Source organism: Dendrobium catenatum, unplaced genomic scaffold (assembly GCF_001605985.2).
Source record: "Dendrobium catenatum unplaced genomic scaffold, ASM160598v2 original_scaffold_218076, whole genome shotgun sequence".
Taxonomy (NCBI): domain Eukaryota; kingdom Viridiplantae; phylum Streptophyta; class Magnoliopsida; order Asparagales; family Orchidaceae; genus Dendrobium; species Dendrobium catenatum.
The window spans coordinates 732293-754969 of record NW_021536486.1 but is presented as its reverse complement, the minus strand read 5'-3'; the positions used below and the strand labels follow the sequence as shown (position 1 = coordinate 754969).

At 35.3% G+C, this 22677-nt stretch overlaps 1 protein-coding gene across 1 annotated transcript; it reads left to right on the top strand.

The window, feature by feature from the left end:
- The first annotated feature begins 1722 nt into the window (after positions 1-1722).
- LOC110107203 (phosphoinositide phosphatase SAC2-like) lies at positions 1723-21334 on the top strand. The gene is made up of 15 exons (XM_020837394.2): positions 1723-2232; positions 4116-4320; positions 4414-4579; positions 5426-5648; positions 9048-9124; positions 9268-9455; positions 9543-9640; positions 9796-9929; positions 10028-10156; positions 16381-16798; positions 17048-17169; positions 17284-17397; positions 17700-17900; positions 18229-18384; positions 21199-21334. Exons 1-15 carry the CDS (start codon positions 2131-2133, stop codon positions 21317-21319), a joined length of 2454 nt encoding a protein of 817 aa, XP_020693053.2. The 5' UTR covers positions 1723-2130; the 3' UTR covers positions 21320-21334.
- Positions 21335-22677: the final 1343 nt, after the last annotated feature.

The following is a 22677-nucleotide window of genomic DNA, read 5'->3' as shown; positions in this document are numbered from 1 at the left end:
GGTGTAGATATTATTTTCAGCCATATAAATTAAAAAAAAAATATTTTCACGTCAGAAATTGCCGTAATTTTAACATCATCTTTATGTATTGATAATCTTAGGCTTCGTTTCGATACCACTTTTTTATATTTTTTTAAGTAAGCAGTAAGAAAGTTATAAATTTCATTTGGGATCATTTCTTATTATTTTTTAAAGTAAAATTATAACATATAAAACAGCAACAACATCAAGCCTTTATCCCACTACGTGTTATTATAACAACAACAACATCAAGCCTTTACCCCACTACGTGGGGTCGCCTACCTGAATCCTTTTTCTCCATTGTGTCCTATTAAAAGTCAAATTCTCGTTTAAATCTAATAAAGAAAGGTCATTCCTAATATTTTCTAACCAAGTCTTTTTAAGTCTACCCCTACCTTTCTTAACATAAGTCAAATCTAATACCTCTACTCTCCTAACCGGGTCATCACAAGGCCGCCGTTTTATGTGACCAAACCATCTAAGGCGACTTTCTCTAATCTTATCTTCTACTGGAGCTACTCCAACCTTTTCACGTATATGCTCATTTCGTATCCTATCTCTAAGGGTAAAGCCACTCATCCACCTGAGCATCCTCATCTCTGCCACATTTAACTTAGTATTATGCTTCTCTTTTAAATATCATATACGTGTTATTATAAAATTAAACAAAAATATTTTGATATAATCAAATTTATATAAATTAGAGAAATATTTTGCAAAACTATTTGGTTGGTGCTTATATTTGAGATGTATGTTTTAAGGTCTATTTGGGATGGCCGTAGATATAACAGTTTATAATATTGATTGTGAAGTTACTATGGAGAAAATAATTTCGCTATTCTAATCACAGAAAGCTATTTTCAATTATAACTTTATTTTTAAAGTTGCAAGAAAGCATTAGCTAAACTAAATTATAGTTGTTGTTTGAAAATTAAAGTAGCCAAGAAGCTATCATGAACATATATTTATGTTTCTTTTGAGATGATTTTCTTGTTATTTTTTAAAATAGTTTTATAATTTAAAAATTTCTGATTCAAAAAATTTTTATTCTAAAAAATTTCTTTACAAATCAGTATAAAAGAAGCAAAACCTTAGTTTTTAAAAATATTAGGACTTCTAGGGGATTGTGCATAACTCTCCTTGGCCTATTGGTTGAGAGCTTAGGATTCCAATTAAGAGGTCCAAGATTCGAGTCTATGTATATGCGTTGTGTGTGTGAGTTTGACTTAATTGGCCTAAGTGTCAATTAAAGTAGCCAAGAAGCTATCATGAACATATATTTATGTTTCTTTTGAGATGATTTTCTTTTTATTTTTTAAAATAGTTTTATAATATAAAATTTTCTAGTTCAAAAAATTTTTATTCTAAAAAATTTCTTTACAAATCAGTATAAAAGAAGCAAAACCTTAGTTTTTAAAAATATTATACTTCTAGGGGATTGTTCACATGATCAAGATCTTAAGCACAATTGAGGAAATTAATTTCACGTCGAATCGAACGGTCGACGGCAGATTTTTGTTTTAATTTTTGGGGAAGTGCGGAAAAGTAAAAAATGTAAAATTTACATAACACAATTAAGGAGATAAAAAACACCCTTCCTTATATTCTTATTTTATTCCTTACTAAAGTTTAAGAAATATTTTCTCATTTTCCTGGGTTTCCTACTCGTCTATCTTCCCTTTGCTCGTGTGGATTAGTGTGGCCTCAGCTGTGTGGTCTCCCGCGTTCTGACGATCTCATTCCCCCCTTCCTACTCTTTTTAATGCTCAGTAAAAGAAGAGAAAATGGAGAAGAGAAGTAAAACGAAGCAAAATCAAGGCGAAAGTGAAAAAATCTCTTTTTTTCTCTTTCTCTGCCTTTGATTTGCTATTTTCTCTTGCTAACGAGCTCAATCGTTTGATTCCATAATGTCTTTTTCTATCCTTTTGAAACCATTTGGAGCTGTTTGATGGAGTGGCGAGCTGGTGACGGGAGTCAGAAAGGACGCTATATCTGAAGCAGCAGAGTGGAAATTTGGGGCTCCAACAGCCAAAGAAGTACCTATCGGCGGGATCTGCATGTGTGACTGAGGAGGATCAAGCCGGACGCTTGGGATCGCTCTCCTGTGTGATGGCGGCGGCGAAGAACACGCCGGCAACTGATGGGATATCGGGAGAGTCCGGTGCCGACGGGTGCTGCCTGCAGAAGTTCAGGCTGTACGAGACCCAATCGGTTAGAGTGCTGGCTCTTGCCTTTGCTAGGATGCGCTTTCTTCTGCCTTAATCCTGTATATTTTGTGTTTTTTGTTAGAATCTGTTTTCTTTTAGGACTGTTTAGTGTTGTCTTCATTTTCTCCTCGCAGCCTTCTCTTTTAGCGATTTTCCTTGTCGGTCTTTTGACCAAAGCCCTGACCTTTGGTGCTTGCTTTTATGGAAAGTCTGGCCATTGTGAAGTTAATCCGATCTCTGTGATCTTCCTTTGTTTTGATCAACCCTTTTTTTTGGCATGAATGGGCATTATTGTTTCAGTCTTTACTCTTTTGTTCTCCCAAGTTAGCTATCTTTTCCATTCTTTGGGGCCTATTCAGTATTGCCAACTATGGCTGCAAATGAACTTAGCGTGGGACAAATTACTCGTGACTCAGCTCCATTGACTAATCAAACAAGTTCCAACAGTTTTACAAATATTCAGTAGTTAAATAAACAAATTTCAAGGTCGTATTTCTTGATTCGTTTATTATCATGAATAATTTCATTTAAAAGTGATGAATAAGCTTGATTAAGATTTGATATAATACTCGATATTAACAATTGCTAATTTTTTACAATATTTAATTCACAATACAATATATAAAATTAATATCTATAAGAATCGGTATTCTGGTATGATGTAGTATTCACAATTAAGTAATTTTGGCATTCTAACATTCACAATTAAGTAATTATAGGCATTCGAATGATTCTATATTCCCACCCATTGCATTGCATAATAATTACGACATTGTATAAGTAGTAATTAATATCAGAATTCTGGTAGCTATTATGTAATTTCCTCCCTCATATAATCCCACTCTCACGGTATTCCTCTCACCCGCCTATTAAGGCTTCGGTTGGGGCGGCTTTCTTATGCTTCTTAAAACAACTTTTTAGTAGAAAAAAATTATATTTTATACTAAAAAACTACTTTAAGAAGCAGTAAGAAAGCTGTCCCAAACGAAGTCTTAGTCTTACTTTAGTTGGAAGTTTAAGGTAATAATAATTTTTATATAGTTAGAAGTTGCGTAATAGTATATTAGTTGTGTAAGCTTGCAGCCTTCTTGCCCACATATGGTCTTGAATATGCTTCTAAAGTGGTTTAATAAAAATTAAAATATATATATATATATGAAGATTAATTGTACTTTTAAAATGTTTGGAAAATTATAATTTCATTTCCTTAAGCTCAAGGAGGAGCTTGATAGGGATCATTTGTGTCTCCAAATGAGCTGCTCGATAAGGCTCATGTAGGTTTTCAAATGAGCTAGATGTTTAAAGCACGATAAGCTCAAATCAAGCTTGAAGAAGCACAGATTTAACTAAAACAAGCTTGAGCATTATCATAAAAGCTCATATTGAGCTTGAGCTGAGCTCAAACAGGCTTTGGGAAGATGAGATTGTGCACGAATAGCCTCCTGCTTTGCACAACTAGATTCATTTGCAGCCTATTGCCACTAGAGAGAAAAAAAACTTTTATGCCATTATTTAAGTAAACTGTTTGAGGTTCTTCATCTCTCTCTCATGACTACATTTTCCCAACTTATAGAGTTGTAATAAATTTGTTGAATCCTTTTTGGCAATTCAAGCAATATTCTGCTATCATTTATCTGTTTCCTTTGGATGTATTCTATTGCTATGATTAGGATGGACATGTCTGAGATGCTAAACAATTTCTACTTTTGACAATATTAACTGAACCGATATGAATTTGTTTTTTACATTTCTGCAAGTTCAAACATTTTCTCCATCTATCTTTGCAGAATTATACATCTTAACAAGCACGAGTACACCTAGCCATGCATATGTTAATTGACTTGATGATTTGGTAAAATTTGTGTAACTTTCTGATGCTCCTTGCAGACATTTTATATGGTTGGAAGGGACAAGGGTAGAACACTTTGGAGAGTGTTAAAGATTGACCGATTGGAACCTTTTGATCTAAACATACTTGAGGACTCTGCCATGTACTCAGAAAATGAATGCAATGATCTGTTGAAACGCATTCATGAGGGAAATATGTCAACTGGTGGACTTAATTTCGTTACTAGCTGCTATGGGATTGTTGGTATGCATTTACTTCACTAAGGCAATGTCAGGTCAACACAGATTTACCACCATTTGGCCTCCTTCAGAACCTTATGAGACTTTTCTATTTCAGGTTTTGTTAAGTTCTTAGGGCCATATTACATGATGCTTATAACCAAAAGAAGGTTAATTGGTTCTATGTGCGGCTATAATGTGTATGCTATCACCAAAAGTGCGATGATTGCAGTTCCAAATTCTACCGTGAGGTCCAATATGACGATTTCTAAGAATGAAAACAGGTTCTATTATGGCGCTAAATTTTTTATTTAACTTATTCTTTTATGTATACTATAGTGTTACTCGAGTAAAGCTTCACTCCCCAAAAATAATCACACAAAAAATGTGATTAGGCTGTACTTTGCTAAGATGGATCAGTCAACACCCTCCCGATCAAAATATATTTATAATTCTTCTTACTTAGATTGGCCTGTCTAAACAAAATAAAGCATAATCCTATTTATTTGCTTGAATTTAGCAGTATTCTTTTTTGTTCAAGTTATAGAATATTTTTCTTATAGAATATTTTGGATTTCAAACATAGGACTTTAGCTATGACTTCCAAGATCTTAAACTATTGATAGTCTGTTTTGGACAACTTTTTCACTCTTTGCTTTTCATATCACAACTATAGTTTCGTATGGCTTTTGCTTTCTCGTTGCTTTCTAAAAATTTATGTGACCTGAAGTTACTTTTTACAATTCGAGTAGCTTTGAAAGAAGAAAAGGATTTTCAAATCTAGTGTCTTCTGATGTCTGATCTGCTGCGTGTGATACCCCAATCATTTTTTTGTTAGTTTACTATTGCTTCTTGACCAAATGTTCAGAAATTATTTTTGTTTGTTGAAGATGCCAGAAACTAGTTTTGTACGTGATTGGTCTATACTTATATTTAATGCTTGTCTTGTAGATAAAGATGAGCAATATCATTATTTGATCTTTTTGTTTACGCTTACCTCATAATAGATTCTGTCATAATTTTTTTTGTAAGCAGCACCTTGATCTTTTTTGTTTAATATTATGTTGTCCTATAATCGTCAGTCCATTATAAGGATCTCACATAATTCTGTTTTCCTATTTCATGGTTAGATACAAGAGGCTGCTGTGTACTGTGGATCTGACAAAGGACTTCTTTTTCAGCTACTCTTATCCTGTGATGCGCACTCTTCAGAAGAATTTATTTGATTCTCAGACAGGGCAAGTATTATATGAAACCATGTTTGTCTGGAATGAGTTCTTGACAAGAGGGATCCGCAATCGTCTTAAGAATAATGTCTGGACAGTTGCTTTAGTCTATGGTTTTTTCAAGCAGGTATGTGTGATCTCTAAATGATTTTGTCTCACCCCAAAAGCTGCCCAAAATTTTGGCATGATAACAATAAGATGAGGTGCCTATAACAAATGAAAAAATCTAGATAAATCATATACGTCAACAAATTATGCAAGAATTTCCAAAATAAACATATTAGAGCTTACTGAAGTCATTATATCCTCCAAACAACCTGTAAATATTACTACTTCTCACACATTCTTAACCATGCTAAATTTCAAAGGTATACAATTATATCTATTACAAAAAAAAAAAGTTCCTAAAGTAAAAAAATTCACATGAATATAAGTTGGCACCACACTACGCAATCTCTTATAGCGATCACTTACTAAGTTATCTAAATCAATTTGAAATGAAAAAGTGAAAATGGGGTTAGTTTACAACTCAGAAGACTAACCATATAGCAGTTATGAGTTAAAAAACAAAAAGTTAATGCATGCCCAAACTATAGGACCGTATAGGTCTAAAAATAAAATCACATGTGGGTATTGATATACAAAAATACTTATAAATATCAAGAATATGTTCTTGGTTCTCCTTGGAGTCCACACACAGAGATGTTACATTCTTTCCATCAAATAAGAATGTGGACCCCAAGTTCAAAATTAGTAGAAAAATAAGCTGTTACCTTAATGTGCAAAAAAAATGATGATGCTTGAAACATATCTTCTCTTCAGACTCCTAAGTAGCCTCAGCTACATAATGTGTTCACCAAAGCACCTTTAAAAAAGGGATAGATCATCATCGAAGCTATCAAACTTTATGATCTAGAATGCACTATGGTATTTCCTTATAGTTTAGATCTTCTCAAAGTAGTAGTGGGTCATGTTGAATCATAGAAGATTAGGTAGGAACATATCATCTTAGCAATGACACCTGAAAATTTCATGTATACCAAGTTGTGTAGAAAGAGCCCAATGATATGTAATATTGTCTACATTCTCAATCACTTAAAAAGGTCCAATGAATCTCAAATGTTTCCATTCTATTTAAGTTTGATGATGGCCTTTATAAGTGACACACACTTATAATATATATATGATCTTCAACATCAAAATGAGATTGAGAATGGCAGTCCTATGTTACTATAATGTGCTTTTGATCGAATATTTTTTTCTATCATTCTTTTACCACTATAATGTACTCCATATTTAATCTTCATCCTTTCTATTGCTTCATATATCAATTGTGATCCCATTGGCTTTCTTTCCCCAATTTTAAACTAACACAAAGGCGACCCATACTTCCTACAATATAATTTCTCATAGTGTGCCACAAACTATTAGTTTTAAAATATTCTATTAGGAGAAAAGAGGGATAGGAATGAACCAAATCGCAAGCATAAAGTGGAGGAAGGATATTGGGCTATTTAAGTAAAGTGCTAAGCCAAAAATATTAGACGCTTTTTGGAATAACGGGTGAATTTTTCTTGTGAGCTCCATAGGTAAATATTTTCGTAATGGATCAGTCTTGAGATAGATGATGATGTAATATAATGTAAATCCAGGATTTGTATTTAGAAGTTTAACAAAAGATTATCCAAGTATGATAATTGCAAGTTAAATCTTGTTCCCAATTCAAGCTTTTCGGAAATCTCAATTGTTAACTACGACTAGGCAAGCACTTACACCTAAATTAGCAAGGCCGAGAAAAATAACAACTTTCATAAACGTAAAGCAAATGAAACGAACAACAAGAATCCCAAGGTTAACAAAGCGATTGTCTCACCTTGAGGCCGCTCTCATTTACCTACTCCTAGGCTTGTTGGGAGAAGAAGAACCACACGATGGAGGAGATCACTCCTAGGGCGACGGCGCCGTAGATCCGTAGGGAGGAAGAGGTCGGCGCGGGTTGTGGAGGTGTTGCAAAGCGACGTCCTTTGACGATCCAAGTGTACACTGAAAAATGATCGTCGACGGTCTCTATCAAGGTGGGTACGATCCGGGCCAAATACTCCTCAACGGTGTCGTCGAAGTCGAATCCAACGTCAATCCAAAGTCAACTAGCGCCTTGTCTCGCATTAGGGGGGGCCGGCGGCATGCTTGAGGAGGGAGGGAAAATATGGAGAGGAGGAGGAGGTTTAATGCTTGATTTGATGATGTGGCAAAAATCTTAAAACTCCAAATTAAATTGATTTGAAATTTTTTTACTCATGAAGACTTTCCATATTTGGATTTCCAAATTAGGAAACAATTCAAATTTTGAAATTTCAAATCTCTAATTTGATGTTGGGGAAAAATAGGGGATGATGCGCATGAGAGGAGGGGCGTCGGCTTGGTGGTGGGCGGCGGGATGGAGCTTGGCCGGCGGTGGGGAGAGCCCTAGGGGCCGGCGGCAAGAGCAAGGGCAAGAGGAATTTGGAAGAACTCTCTAGGGGGAAGAAGATTGTGCAAAGCAAAGTAAATAATAAAAGATAAGATAACTAGAGAACTCACAAAGAGATCTCAAGGGGAAGCACTCACCAAGAGAACCTCATGCACTCACAAAGAGAACAAAGCTTGAAAAATTTTCATTCAATCAATAATCCAATACAATGATACAAGCCTTTATATATAGGCTTACAGAAAAATAAAAGCATAAAGTCACAAATGTCCTTGGGCTACAATAAGTGAAACATCCCTCATAGGGGTACAAACGGAAACATGAAATAACTAATAAAAGAAAAGAACTAAAGCATCATAGATAAAGGCTCTGAATCAGGGCCGTCGATCGTCGTCCCCGGCGATGGTACACATGTCGAAATCTGATGCCCTCATCAGATGATCTTCTTCTGGATTGCTAGGTTCAACCTAGCAAAGAATGGGCTGTGCCAAGGCATATAATACCTTACATATCATGATCTTGATTGTTACATTTATTTGAAAGCTATTTTATTTAATAAAATATCAAGTTGATTAACTTTTGTCAGAGGAATATAGAACAGTGATTGCCATTACGATCCTCAAGTTTGGAGAGCTATACATTTACAATATGCATAGTTCTTATGACATGCAAGCTCAAGTTGATGCCATAGTAGTTCAACTTCTGCAAACCTTTTTGTTTAAAGAATTTTTTTTGAGGTTCTTATTTCAATTTAGATGCTTACATTTGATAGTATGTAGTGGTGACAATCTTTTTTGGTTATAGGATCTTTTGTGAGGTCCTCAATTCAATTTATTGCTTACATTTGATAGTATATTAGTATTCAGTAGTGACATCTATTTTATTATTAATTGTACTTGTGCTCATCATTGATGCTCGAGTTCTCATAACAGGTCTTGACTAATATTATGCAGGAATTCTTTTGGCCCATCAATTTCCTTTTTTATTTTTTTGGCATACTTCTTTGCTTGTATTTTATTTCCAAATGATGTACCGATGATATATATTTCTTGCATGAAGGCCAAAATTTCAGTGACCGATAAGGATTTTTGGTTGACCCTCATTGCTAGGCGCTCACGCCATTATGCTGGAACCAGGTTTTTATTTATCATTTATTCTCTAGTAATTTTTTATTTTGGGAAAATAGGCATGAAATAATTGTGATTACTGCATGCTGGTTGCTAAATTTCCATTCTCCATTTCAGAATTTTTAAACATACTCTGTCGTTCAATGGAGCAGGTATCTAAAGCGTGGAGTTAATGATAATGGTTGTGCAGCAAATGATGTGGAGACGGAACAGATTGTTTTCGAAGATGTTCCTACAGGAACTCCTACGCGGATAAGCTCTATAGTGCAAAACAGGGGTTCTATACCCCTCCTTTGGTCCCAGGAGACATCAAAGCTGAATATGAAGCCTGATATTATTTGTGAGTTTCAGATATATTTGGGAATTTGGCTCTGCCATAGATGTTATAAAAAATTTATCTCTTACAATGCCTTTTCTGTTTAATCAGTGCGGAAGAAGGATGAGAATTTTGAAGCTACACGGCTGCATTTCATGAATCTTGTGAGGAGATATGGAAATCCAATCGTTATTTTAAACTTGATTAAGGTAGGTTCATCCTATGGGTAATTTTTTTGTTTGTTGAGTGGATATATAATTATATACTACTACTATATTTCTCAATTTGCAATGGGAATACTATCTAATAACGTTGACCTTTTACTATCTGTCTTCCAATATTTGATTTATCAAAAACAAAAAAGATGCGAGAGAAGAAGCCAAGAGAATCAATACTCAGAGCAGAATTTGCAAATGCAATTGATTTTTTAAACAAAGATCTTGCCGAAGAACATTGCTTAAGATTTTTGCATTGGGACCTCCACAAACATATGCGAAGGTATATTTGCTGCTATATCTGTATCAAGTATTAGCTGTAGCACAAAGCGAGTCAATGTATCATAATGCCTTTGTAACATGAAATTCCTCCCTCTTCAGCAAAGCAACAAATGTGCTTCTATTGCTGGGTAAAATCGCGACATATGCTTTGCATCAAACAGGTTTCTTTTATTGCCAATTAAGCCCAGTTTTGGGGCTCAACGGTGTTCCCGAGTGGCCTGATGCAACGTAAGTATTTTAACTGATGTGAAATTTTTTTCAGGAATAAAGTTATTTGCTTTTAAATGGCAGGGCACTTATATTAACGTTAAAAAAATTTCGTGTGCAATATCTGAATCGGAGCAGTATTCTGATTCACTTTCCATTGGTAGCAGAAAGAAACATTGACCATCCTTTTTTTATTTACAATTAGTCTTTTTTGTTTCAAAGTTGAAGAACATTGTCTTAACTATGGATATCTAAGTAGAATTTGAGAGCACTCTCAGAGTATTTGTTAGCTTGTACTATGAGGCTGATTGCGTAAAGATGTAATCCTATGTAATTCTCTCTCTCTCTCCTCCCCCACCCCCACCCCCACCCCTCCTACGATTTGAACAAATAGATTCGTACAATTTATGGCTGATTGACTACTAGTAAATTCATATGATTAAACAAAATTTTGAAGGAATTTTCAATCTCATAGTACTCAAATATTTGACTTTTAATAGGACACAATGGAGAAAAATGATTCATGTAGCCGACCCCACGTAGTGGGATAAATGCTTGATGATGTTGTTGTTGTTGTTGTATAGTACTCAAATATTTGGGTTGGAAACTTTGGGATTTGATTCTGAGATCATTCGAACTTTATTTTAATTAACTTCCTATAAGCATGGTTCAACAAGATGAATTGAATTATATTGAGAAATATTGGATTCAAGTCCCAATTAACATAATTGGAAACTTATTGAGGCCAGATGGGTGATTGAATTTTATATGATTAATTAAAGTAAGTGTCTTGACGAGTTATATCTACCAAGTTTATGATCGTATAATTTTAAATCTATTAAGGAATTGAGATACCCAAATAAAATCAAATGATCAGGAGTTTCTTTTTGAGCATTCAATGGAGTGTTCAAACCCCACGTAGTGGGATAAAGGCTTGATGTTGTTGTTGTTGTTGTAATGGAGTGTTCAAATGGTATGGATGAACAATTGAAATGCCCACTCAAAATATCTATAAATATTATCTATTTCTCATATTCAAAACACGACTTTGGGGTAGAGAAAAATTTATGATTTGTTGAGAATTTTAGAACTCTTCTCATTATTGCTGGTAATCATTCGACATCAAAGCTCACACTCACCACCATTTAATACTAGCTTTGATACCCAATTACCCATCAACAGATTGACTCCTATCAGTGCAACCACTTAGTGCTGACTGTTGACTGACATCAATTTTCATCATTGGCATCATCCGATATCCATTAGCCATTACTTATGTTTCCCATCTTTTCGGCCACTCAATCTCTTCTTTCTTAAGAGAAACCCTAGTTTTGGACATACTAGGATCCCCCCTAATCCTCACCATCCTCCCTCCCATCATGAATTCCATAGTCAATGCTTTCCAGTCCACCTTGGTTTCCCCTAATGTTTGCAACCACTTCATGCCCAAAATTACATCTGTGCTCCCTAACTCTTAGGGAAGAAAATCATCATTCATCTGGATCTCTTGTAGTGTCACCATCAACCCCGGGCAAATGCTTCTACTCTTCTCCATCTTTCCCATTCCCATCATCACCTCAAAACAGCCCGTGTCGACTAGCCTCAGCCCAAATCGATCCACAACCTCATTGGAGATGAAGTTGTGGGTTTCCCCACTATCCACTAGAACTACCACTCATGGTGTGATTTGACCTCCGCCACATATAGGTGCAAATGCTACTCCTCCTTAACCACCTCTTCCTTATCACATACTGTAAATACCTGCAGTGAACTGTCCTTTCAACGGTGGCCCGGTGCAAACTTCTCATCACAACAAAAACACAATCCCCTAGCCCGCTTCTACTGAACCTTTTCCTTAGCCACTTGAAATTTCCCCCCGGTCGTGCTCCCAATCCCCTATCCTTGGGTACTTCTCTCTGAATGGACAAAAGTTGTACCTTTGGTGCCAAAAAAGTAGTTGTCATATGGTATGAAGCTCTCAAACTACTGCCTTTGCTGCCTCTCTCAAGTGAGTTTTTGCCCTCTACCAATTAGGCTAGTTCCATAGCCTCTCCTAACTCTTATGGTCTTAATAACCGAACAACAACCCTGATATCTGGCTTGAATCACTTCATGAAATTCTCCTTCAAAATTGTTTCAGATACCCCCTCCCCCCACGCGCACACACACACAATCGACTAGAAAGGTACTCAAACTTCTCCTGATAATCCATCACTGTCCCTTCCTATTGCAATCAAGCATTATTATTTTATATTGTATTTTATTTTTAATGTTTTGGATGTTCTGTAATTTTGGACTATGTTTTTTTTTTTATATGCCCTATGATGGAAATCAACTCATGATCATGCTTGGGTTTGGTGCTCTTTAGTATTTTCTCTCCTTTGGCTTTCCACTCATGTTGAATTTGTTTACTTGCTTTCTTGATGGCTAAGTGGGCATTTAATCTTGGGCTATTTTTCCTTAATGGTCTTGGCCCATGTCTTCCCATGTTGGTTGGTTGTGTGTTCCCATGCAGTTTTTGGATTTAATGTTGCTGATTTTCCAAGCAGGTTTTGGAAATTTCTGTTGTTGGTTTTCCAAGGTGGCTCTGGAATTTTTGCTATTGAGTTCCCATGCAATTTTGGCCATTGGTTTATGCTGCTGGCCGTTACCCTTCCCTCTTTGTTGTTTCCTATGTCTTGTGTTTTATCTTCTCTAGGTAGCTTCTATTGGCTACTTAGGGTGGCTCATTTATGTGGGGCATTTGGATTTTTTCTCCTATAATGATTTGCAGCTGGAAAGGGGGCTGTTGTTGGTTGAAATCTAATCCAAACATGAGGGTTTTCTTCCTAGCTTGAGAGTTATCTTCTTCCTACACCTATTTCTACTTTTTGCTCTTCTATCTAATTCTTCTCTCCACGATTACCATTCTACTTGTATCTTTCTTTTCCAAAATATTGTGAGTATAATGTGTTTTTGAGCCCGTTTGTTGGTATTTGCCGGAGGAGTGATGGCTTGAGCTGGATCAAAATTTCTGTGACCCCAACTGGTTTGATTTTTCCTTTGAGCATAATTCTCTAATTTTTAGATTTGCATGTGAGGTGATCTTTCTAGGTTGTTCTGAGGGTAGTTTATTTTATGTTTTAGTTTGTTTATTGCAATATTTCCTAATCATTTACTTATATATGTTTACTATTAAGTTTTATTTTGTTGTTGATTGTTTATGCTTTATTGAAAGGAAGTGTCTGGTTGCATTCACAGTGTTCTCCTATTTGGCTATAGAATTTAGGTTTAATCACTTCCTGAACCAGAGCAAAGAACTGCTCATAGAAGTTTCCTTCTCGACTGGTTCAAAAATATTCTAATAAATTATCTTTGAACTCCCTCCACGATTGGATTGGATCTCTCATGTCTCTCCACTAATACAATGACAGGCTTTCCCCTCCAACCGCCGCCGTGAGTCTCTCCTCCATCGTCAGCCCATTCACTGCAAAGTATCTCTCCTCACTATAGATCCACCCAAGAGCATCTTACCCCTCAACAATTGTGATCTCTCCATTGTTCTCTCTCGCCTCTCCTTTCATAGATATCCTCTTTCTCAAAGTCAGCCCTCGTTTCTTCCTCCCAATTTCTCATGTTATATTCTTCACCGATTTCCCTCCTGGTTATCGGTTCAAGAGATGACAAAATTTCCTCGTCGCCCAAGATTTATACCTCTCAATTATCCCTCATTGTGCCAATATTGGGGTTTCTTCGACTTCCTTGGCTACTGGTCAATGCCCTCGCCTTCGATGTTGTTGGTTGGGTGTGAAGCTCCAATATTTTCTTCATCATATTCTTTAGGTTAGAAAACCTTTCTTTTATGGATGAAATCTTTTCCTCAACTTTAGATTTGAATTGACCAACTTCTCTTTCTAGTTTCTCTTCCACAGTATCCACTTTCTTCTGCCCCATGGGTCCCGAATCGTGCTCTAATACCAATTTGATAGTAGTTTATCCTCCATTCAGATAAACAACAAGAACAAGATAAAACACAACAAAAATCAGCGAGAAAGATGTTTATTTCAGCACAACAAACCAAAATATAAGTTAATATACTATTTAACAGGTAGATCGACTCTATACAAACCCTAGGCCCCGCTAGGAACAACTCCAAAGAAAACTACAGCAAACACACATAACATGATAAAATAAGACAACCCTATTAACCCTCATATAAACATTCCTACTTCCCTCATTTGAATTCAAATTAGCTCAAATCTCTTAATAAAAGCCCCTAATTATATCTTTCCCAAAGAGCTTCCCCCAAAGCCTCTTCTCCTATAGGTGATATAGGAGGTCTTGGGCCCCACAGGAGAGCTGAAAGGTTCTTGATTTGCTGAAAAATTTTTGGGCCCCAAATCAGTCCTCCAAGTACTGCTCAACTGATGCGACCAGTGTGATGCCTTGTCCATAATTTATCAAGGCGGATTTTGTCCGTATAGCATCTTGAACGGTGTTGTCTAAGCTACCGAATGATAGGAAGTGTTATTCCAATACTCTGCCCATGCCAATCATTTTGCTCACAACTTTAGTGTATCCGATACAGAGCATCGAAGATAAGTCTCCACACTACGATTAACCACCTCTATATGTCTGTTCGTCTGAGGATGATAAGCAGTGCTCCTTTTTAGAACAATTCCCTGCATCTTGAACAATTCCTTTCAGAACGGGCTCAAAAAGATCTTGTCTCGATTCGATACAATCGATTATAATATCCCATGTAATATCATCACCTCCCTTATGAAAACCGTTGTTACTAATGCTGTTGTATATGGGTGGGGAAGGGGAATAAAATGAGCGTACTTACTCAATCGATCCGACACCACCAGTATTATCGTGTATTCTTTTGACTAAGACAACCCTTTAATGAAGTCCATGGTCACCTCATATGAAACCTTTTCTAGAAGAGCTAATGGCTGTAGGAGCCCTCCTAGAGACAGCTAAATACTTGTGCCTTTGACATATATTACAACTAACCACCATCTTATCGAAATTCTTCTGCATACCCTCTCAATATAGCTCTATAGAAAGTCAGATCTTCATTTCCAATTGAAGATCCAACTGTATCTTTTATTCTTCTTCTTAGTTCATTCAATAAAAAAAGAGTTCTTGTGTGTTTTTTTTCATCTTATGCTTTTCTTTGGTTTTGCTGAAACTGCATCCACTTCTACCACATTCCTTAGGAGAATATTATGGGATATCGTCAGTTCTTTTTAAGAATATTATGGTAATATTAGGTTGTGTTTCTCCGGTAATAATTGTGATCGATTGAGTCAATCATTATCAACTTTTATTGTCAGATTCCCATGGGTGGACCTGCAGTGAAGAAGACACTAGGGGATCATGCCCCAATTAGTCTGATCCAGAATTATTGTCAGAATTATAGCTTAATACATTTTTTAGGTTTTTGAAATACTGAACAGCAACGCCTCCCTATTCTTAGCTGCCAACCCATTGTATCACAAACCTTCCCTTACCCATCTTCGTATCCAAACTTTTGAAGTTTGCCTTTAATCTTGCTGACACTTTAGTAGTCACGCTAGTGTCTGGTGTTGTCTATGATTACTTGGTAAGAAAATATTTTTAGCCAGAGAAATTCAACATTTATTATTTTTTATAATTAATAACAGTTTCAGGTTAATTATGAGAAAGGGGCAATTTAGATTATAAAAATACAAGAAATTCAGATTTAAATTCATGTAAAATTTCAGATAATCTTTGAGTTCAAAAAGAAGAAAAAGATGAAACCAATGAGGTTTATGTCTTCATTTACTGAGATGGATGCATCGATAAATGGTAAGCTTAGTGAAAAACTTCATATTTTCTTTAAAGTGAAATTCCAGCCTCTAACCTTCTTTTAAAAGAATAATACCAACTAATCAAAAATTAGTGGTTAGTGGTTAGGAAGCTTAATACAAAAATATTATCTTTTCTGTAAAGTGAAATTTGAATCTCTAACTTTCTTTATTAAAAAAAAATAATACCAATCAATCAAAAATTAGAGGCGTGATGTAATTATCTGAAATCATCAATTTTTTCCCTTACTAAATTATTGGACAATTGCGCTTAGAAGTTTGGCCACTGACATCATGATGCGCCTCGGCTGTACTTCCAATTTTTCACACATGCGGCTGAAGATTTTAAGACAATACATACATAAATTCAATCTTAACCATTTGATTTTAGCTGATTTTCAGACTTATTTTCTTATTGATGTATAATAGGAAGGGCAGTGCTCTCAGCTTGTCTTGTAACAAGGAGTCAGATCACATTGACAGCAGCTATTCACACAATGATACCTTTAGGACTGGTCTTCAAGAATATAATGCCGAAAGTTCTGATACTGCAAAGCTTGGATATTCAGAATACAAAACCGAAGGCAACGGGAATTGCTTGGTGAAGCCTAGCAGATTTCAAACTGGTGTTCTGCGCACAAATTGTATAGATTGCTTGGATCGCACTAATGTTGCTCAATATGCCTATGGTTTAGCTGCTCTTGGGCATCAGCTCCATGCGTTGGGACTTGTAGATGTTCCAAAACTTGATTTAGCTGCTCCTTTGGCTGATGAGTTGATGAATTTCTATGAGAGAATGGGTGATACACTTGCACTACAATATGGAGGCTCTGCTGCTCACAACAAGGTAAATTTCAAAAACTATTTGTTGTTGATTTTCTTTTGTTCGTTTACAAATGCTTTCTAGGTCATAAGACATTTGAATTTTATAAACAAATGCATATAGATTATTAGAAGTCATTATATGCCTTGAACACAATGTTTTTTTGTGAGAAACAACTTCCTAGGCACAACATGGCCCATTTGGCACCCTATTTCCTGTGTTTGGTTCATTAAGTAACATAAAAAGAATTTGATTTCAAGCCCACATGAATAGGTATTCTCTGAAAGAAGGGGCCAATGGAAGGCAACAACTCAGACTCAGGAGTTCTTCAGGACACTTCAGAGATACTACAGCAATGCTTATATGGATGCTGAAAGACAAGAAGCAATAAACTTGTGAGCTTTGCAATCTTTTCCTGTCATTTTACCATGGAATTTATTCCTACTTCAATGTCTCTCCTTAGGATCCCCGATCAGTAAGTAGCCATATGTTCCTTTTGTTGTTGCCAGGTTTCTAGGGTACTTCCAAGCTCTGCAGGAAAAGTCCACAATTTGGGATCTAAATTCTGATCGGAATTGTAATCCCAGCTGGTGTGACAATAGCTTACTTACTGCAACTCCTAGGTACAATTAGTAATTTGATTTTGAAAATAGCAAGTTTTCACTATCCTTGGGACAGTTTCTTTTATCAGTTGTTAGTATTAAGATTTGTTAACTAACACCTGCTGCCTAAATTGCTTAATGACGAAGTCTTAGGCTTCGTTTGGGACGGCTTTATTACTACTTCGTAAAGCAGATTTCTAGTACAAAAATTAAAATTTTTATATTAGAAAGCTGCTTTAAAAAGCAAAAAGAAAGTCGTCCCAAACGAAGCCTTAGGTTCACGGCTACTTCATATCCTAAAAGAAACTTGTGCTCTTTTATAGTTCATCCATGAAAAGATCTCAATCAGATGGTAACATTCTACATCAAAACAACATAAACTTGTCAGACTATTGTGTGGGAATAAAAGATGTTCATAACTCTTTGATATCATCTGAAAAAGCACCTGACGTTCCATGTGCCAGAAGACATTCTAGTTCAAACACAGGGTTTTCGACTCGTCAGAAAGATGAATCATATTCCAGGTATGTTCTTTGCTGAATGTGATCTATGGATAGCTCATTGTATTTCACATTTTTTACATATGCAGTTCATGCCAAGGTCATACAGAAAACTGTTTAGAACTATTAAGTAGTTTCGTAGCATTTTCAAATAAACATTCATATTGAATGGTTTCTTTAAACTCTAACAAGGCTTCATTGAATTAGAAATCTAGTAATCACTATTCCTTGAGTTGCACGTTATAAAATAAATATTATTTAGTTGTCCAAGGTTCCTAATAGGTCTATTTGCAGCAGCATTTATGGCTTCTTCTGTCTTGATAATGACTCCTTTTTTGGCCATCTTTCCTAGGTACACCTCCTCAATGTCTTGTAGGAAGCTTTTTGCAGAGAATGAGCATGGTTGCTCTAGTGAAGCCGAGGTTGATGCATCAGCGTCTTCAAATTTTTTGGACCTTGATTGGCTTTCATCTTCTGGAAATTCTTTTGATGATGACATTTATGAGAGGTATTCATCCTTCAAATTTTGGTTTACTTGTCATATTCTAATGCCGAGTCTTATAATACCTTGAGTGTTTGTTGTGGCATTGGAAATGAACATTTTAAGGTTTGATTTAACTGAGCTAGCTATTCATGTCCATATTTGGAGCCTAAAGATTATCAAATTTTCGATGATAATTTGTTTGTTGTGTAATTTGATTTTGGCGTTTTTTTTTCTATCCTTCTATCCATATATTCACACACAAATATATATGCTACCAGTCAGGTCAATTAGGATCCCCGACGTTAGCTAGACTCATTTGACTATGTAACACTCGACTCTTTTTTTTTTAAAAAACTGTAACACTCTCGACTTGGCCAACCTTATGCATCCAATTATGTGGCTCAAGCCTCTAAATGTTTCTCTCTCTCTCTCTATGTATTTATTTTCATGCACACACAAATAGTCTCTTAGCTAGGACGATTAGGATCCTCAATCTTAACTAGACTCATTTGACCACATAAAATTCTTGACCTAGCCAGCCTTCTTCAGCTAATTGTGCGGCTTAGGCCTCTAATTGATCTCAGTTACAATAACTGAATTAGCTTAGGTGGAGCAAAATTAGACTCAATTGGGTTGTCTACCCAAGTTCGAGGTTAAATTTGAATCTACCCTACATGTGAATTGAGACTAAGGTTTGATTTTACTTTTTACTCATTTAAGCTTGAGCTCAAGCTTGAACTTAGATTCAAACTAAGCTAAATTTGCTTCTTCAAGTTGCTTATTAGAAGCAAGCTTAAGTTCGAGTCCACCCTGGCCTAAGCTTGATTTCAGCCTAAATTGGGCTCATGATTAAGTTCAGAGCTTAGCTTAGTGTTTTAGCTCGTACTTGGGCTTTTAAGCAAGTCCAAGGTAAGTGTAATTACCCCTGTCAACTACTTTTCACATCCATGCTCACACTTCAAGTAGTAGCTACTCAATACATCATTACATGTGTTAAGAGCATTAGATGTATTAAGAGCCCTTCATCACTCAAATCGTGAAGAGGGAGAAAACAAAAAGGTACACACGCATTCCTATGAATATATATATATATATATATATAGAAAGAGAGAGAGAGAGAGTCCAAAACTATTTTAAGATTTGGTTACTTTTACCTCATTTGTTTCCACTCTAATGATACCATGGTAATTCAAAATTTTGTTAAATTGATCATTTGATTAAAAAGTTTGATTAAATTGATCATTTGATAATTCATTAAGCAAATTTTCGGAGCCCACAATGCGTAGTCCTTAAATACATTTGAGTGTCAACTAGGAACTACCTAGACTTCAATTTTTAGGCCATCAATACCTCCCTCATTCCAATTGAGGGTTCCCATATCCGTCAGGAGCAAAATAATCATTTTCATTTATTTAAATTTTATAACCTACAAATACAATATCCAAGTCTTCTATTATATTTGAATCCATTTAAACAAGTGTCATAAATGATTATTAAGGATTTAAGATCATTTGATCATCTTGAATGCATCATATTTTTTTGATGGATGGCTTATTGCATAAATAAAACATATACTTTTTTTTTGCATAAAACATATACATAATCTGTAATATGAAACATATTCAACTGGCCTAAATTAAATAAGTTGGTGTTGATGATATTTAAAGGGTATTTGAAGATTTTAATTGGTTAGCTACAAAGTAAAACTAGACTTTTTAAATGACCTTCTATGCATAATCCAACCGTTCATATTTTTGGACAAGCTTGATGAATAGTTAAATTATTATAAAATTTAAAATACACAGTCGATGGGTAATTTTCACGTCATAGATTATAATCAATGGGTTAATCTTTAGGCAGTTAATCTTGCGGAGTAAGTTGAACCTAAGGGAAAAAAGGAAGAGGTGGAGAGCCTAAAATTGAGCGATGGAAAAAAGCATTTGAGATGACGAAGATGGCACTAATCATAACAAATATTAAATGCTAAACATATCATATAGTTTAAAATATAATTATTTTATAAGATTTTTTTAGCAAGATTTTTTTAATTTTTAATGTAATGAAGCTTGAAAAATCATTATTTACTCACTTCTTTTGGTGTGATAATTATTATTTTCTACCTTTCAACAAAATTCCTTATAATTAAAATTACTTTACGAAGGTATATACATATTTACATTTTAGAGACACACATCACTCAGACAAACTCCAAGGGTGGAGCCAACAGCCATGAGATAGAAACTACATCGCCTTGAGGACTTTGACAAAACTGATATTGTTGTATCCATTACTTTACCATCATTAGAATCACACTTTTAGGGAATCTCGTTGATCTTGGAGAGCATATAAATGATTTTATTGCCTGCAACACATCAAAGAGAGATTATTATGTGCGGTGTCCGGATCGTCTGGAGGCGAATCCGGACGCGCCACGTCACCCGGATGCACTGGGCCCCGGGTGATGTGGCGCACCTGGATTCGCCTCTGAACGAATCTGGACGCCGTACATAATAATTTTTCCACATCAAAACAGTAGTAAACATTCTTAAATGAATTTTTATGACTTAAGATCAACTCCATGTATTTTTCATGATATTTCTAGCATATTCTGTTATTTTGATGGATGATATTAATGACTATAAGTTAGCTTTCTAGAGGGCTTTAATTTATCATTCGATAATCCTTATTTTTCGCAAGCTTTATGACTGGTTAAATCTTTGTGAGAATTGTTGAAGCTAAATATATTTAAGCAATTTTTCCTGCATAGTTTTTTTCTGCTTCGGTAGATTGTCTTATACTCTCATTCAATATTGTTTTCATTATTTTCCGTTCGCGTAGGTCTACTGTTGCAAATCTTTCTGCTGAAAATGTTATCAGCGGCCTAGCATCTGATTCAAGTCTTCCTTTGAGTGAAAATGATTATGGCATAAAGGTTAGAACTGTCAATTTTGATTTTTAAGTTTTTTTTTTCCTGGTATTCCTGCTAGTCTTTTGCTTAGTATGGAATCTGATGTCACCAAAAGCCAATGCAAAGATAGCAGAGAATACATTTTCCGTTTCTAGTCTTGCTTGAACTTTAGAATCTTGTTAACAAAGTAAAGTCTATCCATAAAGGAATGAGAATCAAAAGTGAGGTAAAATAATTGAAGAGATTAATTGATGTACCGGAAAGAGAAAGAAGTGAGCTGCTTGGAGTAGAGGAGATTGGAACTAGTAGATATGGAGTAAAGAGGAATATGCAGATAGAGAAGTGACAGGGAGATAAAATCAGATTAGAGGATAAAAAAATATTTTGGGAAAGAAGTAAAGAGATTGAAAGAAGCACCAACTCTTGCTGTTTCAAAGAAAAATATTCCTTTCTTTCTAACTAAAAATCAGTCTCTTTGTGATTTGGTGGCTTTCCTTTTGTTTTTAATTGTCTTTCTTATTTCTTAAAGTATGTATTTGCTTTTTTAAATTTTTAATTTTAAAATCAAGTATAACTAACATGAATCCTATCTCATATGTCATATGCATCATGAATCCTATCGGAAATCATAATATAGCCTATACTATTAGAACATGTATGTCCATTTAAGTACCGTGGGCTCTGAAAAATTGAGCTTTTGAGCCCTAATCGCCCCATGTATATTTGGGGAGAGTTTTAACAAATTATGTTCGGGGGAAATTTTTCGAAAGGTAGATTAGATGAAGATAAGACACTACCCAAAGATTTTGGCCTTTTAATAAGGACTTTAATATATGAGTTCTAGTTTCCTATAATCGCAAGCCCTTATAGTTAACTACCTCTCTTAATAACAAGAGAGTGCTTTCGATTAAGACTAATCGTTAAACAGATACTTAGTATCCAATGTATAGTAGCAGCATATTTAGATGTTTAAATTTTAACATTTAAAATTATTAATTCACCACCTTGCACTTAAAACAGATGGAGGAATGATGATGAACCCAATCAAGATCCCATAATTCTGTAGTCATAGGTCAACATGATCCCTAGTCCACTTAGTTAGAGGATGTAATTGATCCAACCTGATCAAAGGATCCTTATCAACAGCTATGAGTTGTTTCATACACGGGTATTTTATAGATTTGGAGTGAGTATTTGTTTAAAGGACAAATCCAAGTTAATCATAGCTAACAGAGGATTTTGTGCTTTATTGGTCATACCCTATAATTTATTACTCAATGGTAACCAGCCATTGATGTACATATGAGCTTTTAGCAATGACCGTAATACAATGAAGTCGTTCGACCAAGCCACTAGATCAAAGGATCGTGCCATAATCATTTATCATGTGGAGCCATTCTTGCCAAGTC